This window comes from Conger conger, chromosome 11 (assembly GCF_963514075.1).
Source record: "Conger conger chromosome 11, fConCon1.1, whole genome shotgun sequence".
In the NCBI taxonomy this organism is placed as follows: Eukaryota; Metazoa; Chordata; class Actinopteri; order Anguilliformes; family Congridae; genus Conger; species Conger conger.
The window spans coordinates 10,134,605-10,149,735 of record NC_083770.1 but is presented as its reverse complement, the minus strand read 5'-3'; the positions used below and the strand labels follow the sequence as shown (position 1 = coordinate 10,149,735).

The following is a 15,131-nucleotide window of genomic DNA, read 5'->3' as shown; positions in this document are numbered from 1 at the left end:
TGTGCATGTGTGTCTGTTGAGTGAGTGTGTGTGGGTGTGTTATTAATGATTCAGTAGGATGGGTTTCAGGTTACTCTGGGTTTGAAGGTTCACTACGTAATCAATAACTTCCTCTCAAGGTCAGAGCAGTCTCCCCCCACAAGGCTCCGTGTCTCGGAATGCTCTGCCTTACCTGTTACTCAGGTGAGGCAGCCTGGCCTTGCCGGGATTCCTCAGAGGTGTGCCTGGGACACAGAGGTCAAAGGTCACAAGATGAGGGGCAGGAAGCAGGAGCTCTTCCTGTAAGGAGAGAATGTTCAGGGCTAGCAGAGTGACCCCTGGCTGTGCTTATATGCTCATATGGCCCCATGTGAGTTTGGTAGCGTCAGGCGGGTGTGTTTTGGGGGGGTTGGGAGACTCTGAGGCTGAATCATGTTTTTGTCTGAATTTGTCTGAACCGTAACCTCGCTTATCCTGCATTCCGTAAATGGGTAAAACCTGGGTAAAATTGTCCAGGCTCAGGTCCTGCCAACGCCCGCAACTTCTACTCCGTTTTGTGGAAGATATAGAACACCAGTGTTTAGTTTTAGCAGTGTTCGGTCTTAGTCGTAGTAGCAGTGTTAAGTTTTAGCAATATTTGAAACTGTGGTAGCACTGTTTCATCAGTGGTCAGTGTTAGTCATGGTACCATTGTTAGGTTTTGCAGTGTTCAATGTTAGTCATGGTACCATTGTTAGGTTTTGCAGTGTTCAGTGTTAGCTGTAGTAGCAGTGTCAGGTTTTAGTTGAGTATAACACACAGTGTTAAAATACAGAACTTTTCAGAATGTTTTCTCCTCTATTCACTCACAGATACACACTGTGACCATGGAGCATATTCACTCACTCACAGATACACACTGTGACCATGGAGCATATTCACTCACTCACAGATACACACTGTGACCATGGAGCATATTCACTCACTCACTCACAGATACACACTGTGACCATGGAGCATATTCACTCACTCACTCACAGATACACACTGTGACCATGGAGCATATTCACTCACTCACAGATACACACTGTCACCATGGAGCATATTCACTCACTCACTCACAGATACACACTGTGACCATGGAGCATATTCACTCACTCACAGATACACACTGTCATCATGGAGCACTGTCACTCACAGATACACACTGTCACTCACAGATACACACTGTCACTCACAGATACACACTGTCACTCACAGATACACACTGTCACTCACAGAAGTGCACTGCGATGTGTTTGCAGGGGAGATAAGCTTCAGTCGACATTTCACAGGGCCTTATTTGGCACAGGGAGTCATGAAGTCTTCACTGAAGCGCAGTATTCTGCAGTAGGTGCGTCTGCAGTGTGACTGTAACATCATTTCCATACCCGAGTGTGTTCAGTTGCATGTCAGAAGATTTGTGAAATCATTCCGCTAGCTGGGTCTGCAGGGGGTGTGAATTCTGTGACGACTGACTGTCACATCGGAATTGTTTCCACCTTAAGAATATTAGCGGGACGAGCTTCAATAGATCAAGTGCAAAAATCCACAGAGCTTCTGTAGCTACCTGTCACTCCCATGACTAACTACCACTAATACAGCATAACCCCGAGCCTTCCTCTCGCCTGTGATCAGAGGTGCTGTTCCATCATTACAGGTTTGGCTGTGAAACTGTCACTGAAATTACACTCAAATCTCTGTGACCCCGCCCCTTTCCACACCCATTTCTGTGACCCCTCCCCCTTTCCATACTCATCTATTGGAACCCCGCCCCCGTCCACACCCATCTCTGTGACCCCGCCCCTTTTCACACCCATCACCCACTGACCCGCCCCTTTCACGCCCATCTCTCAGTAACCCCGCCCCCTTCCACACCATCCCCCAGTAAAACCCGCCCCTTTCCGCACCCATGTACGTGACCCCACCCCTTTCCACACCCACCTCGGTGACCCCGCCCCCTGCAGTCGACCCCTTTGTCTCCTGCTTATTATTTGTGTTTTCCTCATCTGCATGGTTTCGCTCCTCATGTTTTGGTTGTGTTCTGCTTGTCTCCCTCAGGCTTTGTGTCATTTCATAACGGCCCAGCCGAAGCGCTGGTGAGCTCACAGCCCCTGAACCCGGGGCCAGAGGCACGGTGACAGAGCGGGGGACACCTCCTCCCACACTGTGACAGTAATTTACAATGAAAAGAAAAATATGCTAACAACACTGAAACAGCCCCTCCCCAGTTCCATAAAACACATTAAAAATGGTGAGTTTCACAAGACAGATACTGCAGACCCCCAGCTGAGCTGCGCAGTCACTCTGCAGACCCCCAGCTACCCGAAGGAGGCTCCAAGCCGACCACCTGACCCATCCCTCTCTGGGCCAGGATACAGCAGCTATGCGCTGCCCTGCTGAGAGCTGACCTTCCAGACCGGCGTTAGCACTAGCCACTGCTTTAGCTTCCCTATAATGTACACCCAGTGACCACTTAATTAGGTTCAAATTTTTCAGATAGTGCTGTAGCCCATCCACTTCAATGGTCACCATGTTGTGTGTTTAGAGATGCTCCCCTGAGTTCCACGTGGTTATTTAAGTTACTGTCGCCTTCCTCTCAGCTTGGACCTGTCTGGCCATTTTCCACTGACCTCTCTCATTAACAAGGTGAGCTGGTGCACAGGATGTACCTAATATAGTGGTCACTGAGTGTCATGCCAATAAAACATGTTTGAACTGAAGTGAACAGAGAGGGAAAAAAGAGTAGAAGAAGTTCGGAAGCATTGTTAAGCAGTTATGATGGTCATGAAGTCCTATAAACCAGTTAAGAAGGTTGTTGAGTTTTTATTCACCATCCTCCCAGTCAATCCTGAATCTCAAAGGGGCAACTCTAGCCAATCAGGGCAGATATATGGTGGAGAACTCCTGGCAACCAGGGGAGAGGTATGTTGGGGAGGAGGACAGCTCTCTGTGTGCAGATTAATAATTTAGGGCACAGAGATAGGACAGCATTAACCCAGTTCCCTGTCTGAGTCTGTTTTGTGCCCAGGGGAACGGGCAGGCAGGGCTAGGCAGCTAGGGAGTTCCATACAGGGGGAGTTGGGCAGTCCATCGACTCCATACAAGAGCCACGAAACATGTCCGCCTTTCGACTATACTCTCACATTCACGTTCACTAATGCTGCTGCTCCACCCTTATCCCCATTACCAATGCTGCTTCTCCACCCTTATCCCCATTACCAATGCTGCTGCTCCACCCTTATCCCCATTACCAATGCTGCTGCTCCACCCTTATCCCCATTACTAATGCTGCTGCTCCACCCTTATCCCCATTACTAATGCTGCTGCTCCACCCTTATCCTCATTACTAATGCTGCTGCTCCACCCTTATCCCCATTACTAATGCTGCTGCTCCACCCTTATCCCCATTACCAATGCTGCTGCTCCACCCTTATCCCCATTACTAATGCTGCTGCTCCACCCTTATCCCCATTACTAATGCTGCTGCTCCACCCTTATCCCCATTACTAATGCTGCTGCTCCACCCTTATCCCCATTACTAATGCTGCTGCTCCACCCTTATCCCCATTACTAATGCTGCTGCTGTGTGTGTGTGTGTTTTCCACAGACCTAATTCACACTGCATACAGTCAGTTTTGGTTTTTGTTCAAAAGAACAATTTCTGTTCTTTTGGCTCTATGTTCCAGCAGATTGAATTTGAAATTAAGCCATGGATATGAGGTTAAAGTGCACCTGTAACCTGTCACCTTTAATTTGAGGGTATTTACATCCATATTGGGTGGATCCCTGTAGGAATTACATCCCTTTTTATACATAATTCCTCCATTTTAGAGGACCAAAAGTAATTGGACAGTTGGTTTCTCAGCTGCTTCCGATTAGCCCAGTGTATTCAAAGCTTTCAGTATCTAGTCTTGATTCCATTTTGATTGCCTTTGGAATCTGCTATTGTTGTTTGACAACCTGAAGACCAGAGCTTGGAGCATTGTGAAGAAGAAAGAGACAGTTGGTGACCTCAGTAATCACAAAGGGACAGGTAGGCCGAGGAAGACCTCTACAGTGGATGACCGAAAGATTCTCCTGACAATGAAGATCAGAAACACCCTTCAGGAGGCAGGCATGGATGTGTCAGGGACGACTCTCAGAGGCTACACTGCAAGACGTGAAGCACTCTTTAGCTGCATTACAGTTTTTTCCGATTGCTTGCACACTTGTTGCGGAATTTGGCTCACCTTGTCAAAACTCTAAACACAAGCCAAATAAGACAACACTTGGAGATAAACATTTCACTTCCAAGGCAAAATTAAACTTTTCACCTTATAATCCTTTTTCAAAATGGCATTTTTGTAACAAAATGATACAAGTACCATTTGAATTACTCTTTCAAAGCAGCAGCAACACACTGATGTACTTAACAGAAAACACTGCTGTCTTTAGTACTTTGTATATCTTTTACATTTTCTCATACAGGCTTCTGTGAAAGATTGTCCCAGTACAGTACATCTACTCACATTTCAATGAGTGAAAAAATATATACAGAATATAATTATTTTTATAATTATTATTTTTGCCATTGCAGGTAAAAAAAAAAAAAAAGAAAGAATTACAGTACAGTAATCAATATAATATAGTATTGTAAGGGATGTGGTGGATGGCTTATGAATCCCGCCTTCTGTTGGGGTCTGGCCACATCACAAGCAATGTCATCCCTGGCTAGGCAAGGAGGAAAATATGGCCTCCCAAAATGGCGCCTGCCTAGGTCACATCCTGCTCTGTCTGACTACCTATGCGATGTCAATAGGACACAATCTACTGCCATTACTGTATTAGAGTACAGTACAGTGACACTTGCACAGAGTGAAGCTCTTTGACTAACGCAGCTTGGAACCCTGTAAAGCCGTTATATTTGTAAGTTTGTGTTGACGCAATATGTGGCAGAGTGTCGATATACTGACACGGTTCATATTACGCAATGTTGTGTGATCTGCGATGGTTTGCTCTCACAGTTCCAGTTCCTCGCAGTTCCTTCACAGCACTATACCTTTTTTTTTTATCACTGAGGAGTACAGACCTAATATTGTAGGACTACATTGTATTGTACTATGATGCAGAATGATGTGCAACAATTACATTGGTTCAGTCTAGTGTAAAAAGTTGAAGGCTTACCTGTTTTCCAGTCTAAATTTCCATATTATGGATTCTACCGTGTAGTGACTCAGGTTGGGCTGGACTCTGCCCAGCCTTCCTCATCATGATTTATGACATGGTTCACCAAAGTGGCCCAAATATCGTCAAAAATACGTCTATCTATTGCCTGGTCCCCTTCTCTGTTCTCGTCTTTGTCCTCCTTCTACTCCTCTCTTCCTCCACCTCTTCCCCTGCCCCTTGCTCTCACTGCCTCCATGTTTGCAAAGTTCTCACAAAAGAGGTTACCTTACCTGAGATCTATTTGTAGTGTTAAGGCTCAGACCAATTGGTGTTCAATTAGTGTATACGTGTTTTCGTGTGTGTGGGTGTTGCCAAGTTCAAGTGTGTTTTCCCAATGATTGCAAGAGATTTAATTCATGAACGAAGTGTCAAATGTAAGAAACACTGTCTTGTGTTTTGCAAGAAGTGTGCTACAGAATTGCAAACAAAGTGCAAAGCAGAAAGTGTGTGTACTTTTGGTGCCTTTGTTTAAGCATTACATTTTAGCGTGTAAGCAATCGGAAAAAACTGTAAAAGGATGGCCAGGATACAGTTTGCTAAGTAGTACCAAAAAGAGTTCTTGTGGACAAATTGGACCAAGGTTGAGTTGTGGTCTGTCTGTAAGACCAAAGTGTGTAGGCTAGAAAGAGCTGCCCAAGAACCAAAGCACCTTTCAACATTTGTGCAACATGGTGGGGGTGTTATAGTTAGTGGTGGGCACGTATGGCTATAGTGACCATGTATGGCTGACACATGTACTGGCTCACTTGCCTTTTTTGATAATGTAACTGTTGAAAGCAGCAGCAGCAGCAGCAGAAGGAATTCTGAAGGGTAAAGAAGCATCGTATCGGCTCAAGTTCATTCAAATGACTTGTACAGTGCTTCACACCACAGCAAGGCAATGATCCGAAACATACACCAATGCTCTCTTTCTTCTTATTTCTTTTTTACAGTTTTGGTGAGGCTATTGTTTGGCCTGTCTTTGATAGTTTTTTTCCTTATTTCTCAGCCTCATAATGGCTTAATTGACTTTCATTGGTAGAACTCTGGTCCTCATGTTGACAAATGCCAATAACAGACAATCCAAAGCCTTGACTCAAAATTAGATACTGAAAGCTTTCTTATACCTGCACTAAGGAAGCGATTGAATACACCTGACTAATCAGAAACAACCGAGACTCCAACTATCCAATTATTTTTGGTCCCATGAAATGGAGGGACTATGTATAAAAAGGGATGTACAGCAATTCCTACACGTCCAATGTCCTGGAGTACAGAGCCAAAAGAACAGAAATTGTACCACTGTCCAAATAATTATGCACTGTATCTCATGAATGATCAAATGAATGAAACAATGCACACACACACACACGCACACATATATATACACCAAACACACACACATACACAACACACACAACTGCACAGTTTGGGGCAGCTCAGTGGTGGGAGATTCATATTTCACTGCCTGAAAATATTTCATTGAGGACATTTCAGGGTCACCATGGAGACGGTTTCATCTTGTGGCTTTAGACATTTTGTGTTTTAGTATGATCTTCACAGTTATGGATATATTCCTTTAACTGTTCGTTTTGTGTAGTTTTCCACATCTTTATGATGAAGTGCTTTTAATGATAATAAAAATGTGTTTGTTAGGAAAGAAAAAATAGTCTCACTGAATGGAAATTCTAATGTGTATTTTTATAAAATTTTCTGGGAAGTCTTTTTGATAACATTTTTTCATTTAAATTTTTCTCTAATTAGGATGTACAACACATTGGATAATGGAAACATGCATTTGCATTGTAAATACAGTATTTTCTTTAATACAACATCTGTAGAGTGAAACACATACCTTACGGCATGGACACATGCTCTAACCACTGGGCAACAGCAGTGAATGTAGCCTCGGTGAGGTGTGTGCCTTGTAGACTGACCTGTAAAGGCGTAAAACCTCATGTGAAAACAGCAATAAAGAAAAGGTGCTGAATGATTGTGTTTTGGTCATCTTTGGAGTTAGAAAGCCCAACGGTGAATCAGTAAATAAGTGGATACATGGAGTGCAGTGCGGATGGTGCAGTGGGTAGCACTGCCGCCTCACAGCAAGGAGGTCCTGGGTTTGAATCCCCGTCGGCTGGGGCCTCTCTGTGCGGAGTTTGCATGTTCTCCCCGTGTCTGCATGGGTTTCCTCCGGTACTCTGGTTTCCTCCCACAGTCCAAAGACATGCAGGTTAGGCCGATTGGAGAGTCTAAATTGCCCATGGGTATGAGTGTGTGAGTGAATGGTGTGTGTGCCCTACGATGGACTGGCGTGGGTGTCCAGGGTGTATTCCTGCCTTTCGCCAAATGTATGCTGGGATAGGCTCCAGCCCCCCTGCGACCCTGTTCAGGATAAGCGGGTTAAGATAATGGATGGATGGATGGAGTGCAGTATGATATAGGACAAGGCAGTAGAGTGCAGTGTGATGCAGGGGAATGCAGTAGAGTGCAGTGTGACAAAGGGGAAAGCAGTAGAGTGCAGTGTGATACAGGGGAATGCAGTAGAGTACAGTGTGATACTGGGGAATGCAGTGGAGTGCAGTGTGATAAAGGGGAATGCAGTGGAGTGCAGTGTGACAAAGGGGAAAGCAGTAGAGTGCAGTGTGATACAGGGGAATACAGTAGAGTGCAGTGTGATACTGGGGAATACAGTAGAGTGCAGTGTGATACTGGGGGATGCAGTAGAGTGCAGTGTGATGCAGGGCAGTAGAGTGCAGTGTGATACAGGGCTGTAGAGTGCAGTGTGATGCAGGGCAGTAGAGTGCTGTGTGACAGGGCGGTAGAGTGCAGTGTGACAGGGCGGTAGAGTGCAGTGTGATACAGGGCAGTAGAGTGCAGTGTGATACAGGGGAATGCAGTAGAGTGCAGTGTGATACAGGGCAGTAGAGTGCAGTGTGATACAGGGGAATGCAGTAGAGTGCAGTGTGATACAGGGGAATGCAGTAGAGTGCAGTGTGACAGTGCAGTAGAGTGCAGTGTGATGCAGGGCAGTAGAGTGCAGTGTTATGCAGGGCAGTAGAGTGCAGTGTGATACAGGGCAGTAGAGTGCAGTGTGACAGGGCAGTAGAGTGCAGTGTGATACAGGGCAGTAGAGCGCAGTGTGATAAAGGGGAATGCAGTAGAGTACAGTGTGATACAGGGGAATGCAGTAGAGTGCAGTGTGATACATGGCAGCACAGTGCAGTGTGATACAGGGGAATGCAGTAGAGTGCAGTGTGATACAGGGCAGTAGAGTGCAGTGTGACAGGGCTGTAGAGTGCAGTGTGATGCAGGGCAGTAGAGTGCAGTGTTATGCAGGAAAGTAGAGTGCAGTGTGATAAAGGGGAATGCAGTAGAGTGCAGTGTGATAAAGGGGAATGCAGTAGAGTGCAGTGTGATACAGGGCAGTAGAGTGCAATGTGATGCAGGGGAATGCAGTAGAGTGCAGTGTGATACAGGGCAGTAGAGTGCAGCGTGATGCAGGGCAGTAGAGTGCAGTGTGACAGGGCAGTAGAGTGCATTGTGATGCAGGGCAGTAGAGTGCAGTGTGAGGCAGGGCGGTAGATTGCAGTGTGATACAGCTTGAGATGTGGCTTTGAGAAACTAGCTTGTAATTTTCTAAAAATAATGCTACTGTTACCAATGTGATTTCAATCATTAAATGATCCAAATGAACATTGTTGTGCTCCCTAAAGTACAGGAATGTTTCTCAGATGTGCTACTGGTATCTGATGCTCTGCTGCAGTTATGAGGGTTTTCCTTTTGCTTGGGATAAAATGCCTTTAAGGGAACCTGAGTGGCTTGACCCTATGGCAACACATTAGCAGGATTGAGAGACACAATAATGATCAACAATAAGACTGTTACAGCGGGGGTGTAAACCTGTCAATCATACTGTGCTACTTCGACCATGCCCCCCCTCAGATAGAAACACACGTCCCGTATGTGTGTGCATGTGTGTTTGTACAGTGCAGTCCATAGATATTTGGACAGTGACACAAGTTTTGTATTTTTGTCTCTGTACTCTGGCACAGTGGATTTGAAATATGATGAATATGAGGTTAAGTACAAATTGTCAGCTTTAATTTGAGGGTAGTTACATCCACATCAGGTGAACCATGTAGGAATTACAGCCTTTCTTATGCATAGCCCCCCCACATTTCAAGGCACCATAATATTTGGGACAAATGGCTTTACATGTGTTAATGATCAGTCAGGTTTTTTCAATTGCTTCCTTAGTACAAGTAAGAGAGCTTTCAGTATCTAGTCTTGATTCTCGGCTTTTGAGTCTGTTATTCGTGTTTGTCAACATGAGGACCAGATTGTGCCAATGAAAGTCAAGGAAGTCATTATGATGTTGAGAAAAAAAAGTCTGATATATAGGCCAAACCTATATAAGCTTACTAAAATGAATTACTTGGAACAGCATTAAGAAGAAAGAGCATTGTTGGGCTCAGTAATTGCAAAGAGCCTGACAGTTTATGACCAAAGAGTTCTCACCATAATGAAGAATGGTGTATTAGTGTCCACAGAAGTCTTCACAAACAGGCTACACTGCAAGATGCAAACCACTAGTTACTGCAAAGTTCTGGAAAAATGTAATCTGTCCGTAAGACCTGTTTCCAATGACACAAAAAAATAAATCCATATACTTATGGAATGCACTGTACATGTTAATGTGAGTGTGTATGTGTGCTTGTGAGTGTTGGTGTGCCTGTGTATTAGTGTGTGCTAATTGTGTCTGTTGATTTATTTTTGCTGTTCAAATGTGGTAGTTGCACTGGTGCAGGTCCAATGTTGGGGTTCAAGGGTGATTATCCTCTCATCTCTCAACAGGAAACATTTTTCAGTGCCTTCACAAAGTCACTAAGTCCTACCTTCAGACCATCATGTGAGAATCGGAATCTATTTTCATAAAAATAGAAAATGGACTCTATTTTTACACGAGACTTCTTATATTGGCTGGGAATTCTATCTGCAGATTGTGGGCAGGGATGGGACAGGCGCTGGGTCCAGTTTGGGGGGCGGGGGGTACAGTTCTGCTGTGTAACTGAAATCCTATCAGGATGTGGATCGGGTTGCCTCCCCTCCGATCTGGTCTGTTCTGGTTTGTCCCTCTTCCTTCGAGAGATCAATAGATCACATCCCTCCCTCCTCCCTCTCTGCTGAAGCACATGCCCTGTTAACACAGAGGGGGTCCTGGTCTGCCCCACGGGGGGTGTCTGTGAGGATGGAGCTCCGCTATGCCGTCTAAAGCCACATTAGCCCTTAGCATCAGATGCATTTGGCTTCCCAGTCACGTTAATTAACACAGTGTGTTAATGCACTGCGCTGTAGTTTAACCCTGTGTTAATGCACTGAGCAATAGTTTAACCCTGTGTTAATGCAGAGCTGTAGTTTAACCCTGTGTTAATGCACTGCGCTGTAGTTTAACCCTGTGTTAATGCAATGCGCTGTAGTTTAACCCTGTGTTAATGCACTGTGCTGTAGTTTAACCCTGTGTTTATGCACTGAGCTGTAGTTTAACCCTGTGTTAATGCACTGTTCTGTAGTTTAACCCTGTGTTAATGCACTGAGCTGTAGTTTAACCCTGTGTTAATGCACTGAGCTGTAGTTTAACCCTGTGTCCATGCACTGTGCTGTAGTTTAACCCTGTGTTAATGCACTGCGCTGTAGTTTAATCCTGTGTTTATGCACTCCGCTGTAGTTTAACCCTGTGTTTATGCACTGAGCTGTAGTTTAACCCTGTGTTAATGCACTGTGCTGTAGTTTAACCCTGTGTTAATGCACAGAGCTGTTGTTTAACCATGTGTTAATGCACTGAGCTGTAGTTTAACCCTGTGTTCATGCACTGCGCTGTAGTTTAACCCTGTGTTAATGCACTGCGCTGTAGTTTAACCCTGAGATAATGCACTGAGCTGTTGTTTAACCCTGTGTTAATGCACTGCGCTGTAGTTTAACCCTGTGTTAATGCGTGTCACTATAGTGTGTCAGTATTGTCACATGACACTGATGTGTGTCACTAAAGAGGGTCATTAGCGTGTCACAAAAACATAATGCTGAGATGAGCTTAACGTGGTCTCACACATACTCCCCTCGCCGGTAACGGAACCAACCAATCACAGCAGGTCCCTGAAAATGGCCAATCGCAGTCAATCCCCTCCCATTCCCCCTGCAGACAATTAAATCAATAGCGAGTGACACGCAGTCATCACTCTCATTCACTGGAACAGCGATAAGCAATTACCTGCCCCCAGCATGGCTCCCAGCAGAGACACTGACATTGTGCCCTGTGGCTCTTAACGCACTTTATAACGATCACGGCGGTCATAGCCTGGAGCCTGCAGGTGACCAGTTCACCAGGAGACTCACTGACAGCTGTGCACCAAACCTCCATTTTGCTGTCTAATGAATGGAGCTGTGTGTACGTGTCCGTGAGTGTGTGTGAGAGTGTGTGTACGTGCCCATATGTGTGTTTGTGTGTCTGTGTGTGTGAGTGCATATGTGAGTGTGTGTGTGAATGTGCGTGTGAGTGTGTGTGTGTGTCTGTCCATGTGTGTGTGTGTGTGTGTGTCTGTGTGTGTCCATGTGTGTGTGAGTGCGTGTGTCTGTGTGTGTGTGTCTGTGTGTGTGAGTGTGTGTGTGAGTGAGTGAGTGAGTGTGTATGTGTCTGTGCGTGTGTCCATGTGAGTGTGTGTGTGTGTGTGTGTGTGGGGCTGCACAGGAACACATCATAACCATATACTGACCGTGGTTGTTAGAGACGCTGTTCCTTGTGTTGCCGTGGCCTGAATCTGCACTCAGTCTGCGACAGTGCGCTTCACTCGCAAATATTTCATCATTTCCTGGTGATGAACAGCATATTGAGCGATAATCTCATTCTGTGAAAGAACACCCTGTGTTAACAGGATTTCATCTGAACAGCAAATCATTTTCTGGGATTGAATATACGTTGTTTATTACAACATAAGAGGAATTTTTCTTCAAATGAAAATTCCACAAAACACCTTACGACTTCCTTAGCGTGAGCTCCTCACTGTGTGAATTTGAACTCTGTACAGAGTAAATGCTTTGTAGTGTAAACTCCTTACAGCTGTGGTGCCCAGGCATCCCTGTAAATGTCTTCCATTTCAGTGACACCCCAAAATTACTTTGCCGTTTGCAACACCTTTTATGCATTTCAAGTGGTAAAAAAACTGCTCACACTATGAATTGGTTGCAAATCTTGTAAATCTGTGTTAAAGATAGAAATGGATGAACATTATGAAATGTTTAATTCAGCAAATAAAATTTTTTAGAAATTACATTTAAGCAATTCTCACTAGCCAGTGGTCCTATCATTTATGCTAGTAACTAAACCGCTCTGCTAAATTAGCGCAGCGGTTAGCGCAACAGCCTCTTCCACTGGAGCCTCGCCAGATCTTTGCTCATACACTCTGAGTCTTGTATTTTTAGAAATGTATTAAATAATGCATCAAACTGCTTGGTATAGATATAAAAAGCTATATCACAGATGTATTCAATCAAAATGAGCTTAACAGGAGGGCCAGGAAGCAGAACGTTTTCATTTCTGTTTATTCGTAATTTCTTCATTGATCTTACTTTTTTGGGGGGAAATTTACAAAACAGCCATGTCACAAGTCTAGTTAAAACTTAAAAACAGATTTGACCAAATGTCAAAGCACAGACGACGAAGTTCAGACACGTTCTGATATTTTCAGTAAGAGCCTTCAAATTAGGTTACGAATTCCATTATGAATTGAATTCAGTTGAGCTGACAAACGCTCCATTGTCAACTGAAATCACTGTGTAAAATTCAGTGTGATTTATCCTTATCGTGACTGTTTAATTTTAACGTAACTGAGACTTCCAGGCGGCCCTGGCGGGATCTCACGGCACCCCAGGGTGCCGCTGCACCACTCTTTGGCCTACAGCCTAAACGCCAGGGCTGTGTCATGATGAAAGCCAGACGCAGGCTTTAGTTAACAGTTTTATCTGACGGTTTATCAGAAAATTAGATTAGTACCGTCCTGTGTCAGAGAAAATCCATAATAGTGAATGGGAGTAGAGGTACAGTAAATATATATCACACATAATTATCTCTTCCACAGAATGGGGGGAGCATCCCCACCCCCCCCACCTTGGCCCCCGTCGGCAGGCCCCTCTCCAGGGGGAGAGGAGGGGCCTGAGAGCCAGGATGTGTGGCTGTAGGGATGTGAATATTACACACGTTCTGCATAGTTCTCAGGCGCACTTTGAAGCAGTTCTCATTCCTGGTCTATGACCAGCTTGAAATGACCAGCTGCTGTTTCAAAACTTAGCTCGAGCTGGTCAACCATGTTGAGTATGGAGCTGGTCTGAACTGGTCAACCAGCTACCAGCTGTTTCAAAACAGTTTTGTTTTTTTGTTTTGTTTTTCAACAGGGATGTGCACTGTTTGATAGTCACACTGGCCTCTGTTTGCATGTCTTTGATATAAAGTGTTTCTCTGTGTTAGGGCAAGTCTACAATACTCTGCTGGGTACCACAGATTACACTAAATCTGTACATCTAGTGTGTCAGATCCACACAGCACACATCCACATCTGCAGCGGTTGTCCGGTGGTTTGTGGAAGTTATTTTGCGTGTGAGTTATGTCACAGCTGGGATGTTTGCCAGGATGAGAGGGGAGAGGGAGACAATCCCTCTTGTGTTATCACTCGCCTGTGCCTGTGTGGCTCTCTCTGCGACTCCTTTGGTCTCCTCCGAGTTCCTGTTTCTTTCTACATTCCATTCTTCTGCCTTTTAATTGGTCAGAGATTTTGAGGAAAACAATGACGTCAAAGAGAGCACTGTTAGGCCAGAGAGTGTGTGTGTGGGCGCTTGTGGGAATGTGTCTCATTGCATGGGTCTCATACAGGTTTCTTCTCAGTATTCAGTGATGATGATAACTGCTCTGGTACAGGTTTCTCCTCAGTAATTAGTACTGACGATGACTGCCCTGCTCTTTGGTATCTCAAGTAATGAGGAGACACTACACTGATCCAGGTCTCTGGTATTTCTAGTAATGTGTGTTAGCGATGCCTGCACTGATCCAGGTCTCTGGTATCTCTAGTAATGAGTATTAAGGATGACTGCACCACGATGAGCATTGATGATGGCTTCTCTGTTACAGGTCCTTCCTCAGTGATCAGCAACGACGACGACTCTGCCAGTCCCCTGCACCACGTCTCCAACGGCAGCAATACGCCCTCGTCCTCAGAGATGGGCCCGGACGCCGTCATCATCGGCATGACCAAAATCCCCGTCATAGAGAACCCGCAGTACTTCCGCAGCACCAACAGCATGCTGAAGTCCGACACCTGTAAGTGTTCCCGCTCTGATACCGGTTTCTCCACGGTGAACCTGAAACACGGGCAGCCCATCGAGATCCCATCCGGATTTACATGGCTTCACGTTCAAAACGCTTATTTGCAGAGCCTTATCGTTCATCAGTGCGGATGCTCACGTTGTTATCGTTATAATTGTAGTTATCATTCTCGGCGTGGACGCGCTCTTAAGACCAATGTGCTGCCATATAAGTGATTAAATAGGCTATAACATATACAATGTCTGAGGTTGGCCTGTACAAATGTAGAAATATCACATAATGGTCTATAATAACTACTAAATTGACTGTGGCCTATTATAAATAAAATGGACAGTTGCCAATCTTCAATAAAATGACTATCTCCCTAAATAAAACATAATAGACATTGGTCTATAGGCTAGCTAAAACAAAATATTGGCATAGGCCTACAACGACTTGGAAGTGCACTTTTAAGAAGCAGAGTATATTGATGGATTATTTCTCTGCCTCCATGTAGCCTGGACTGTGTCAGGCACATCAAACAGCCATATCAGATTTTTTAATGAAATTATACAGCGAATACTTAGTCAAATAACATCAC

The 15,131-nt window shown here is 44.8% G+C and overlaps 1 protein-coding gene across 1 annotated transcript in view; it reads left to right on the top strand.

Annotated features, from left to right (window-relative positions):
* ntrk2a (neurotrophic tyrosine kinase, receptor, type 2a) overlaps positions 1-15,131 on the top strand; it is a 46,362-nt gene that overhangs the window by 16,020 nt on the left and 15,211 nt on the right. Inside the window, exon 13 of the mRNA XM_061260983.1 lies at positions 14,357-14,545. Within this exon, the coding sequence (XP_061116967.1) occupies positions 14,357-14,545 (189 nt within the window). The remainder of the gene's footprint in view (positions 1-14,356; positions 14,546-15,131) is intronic.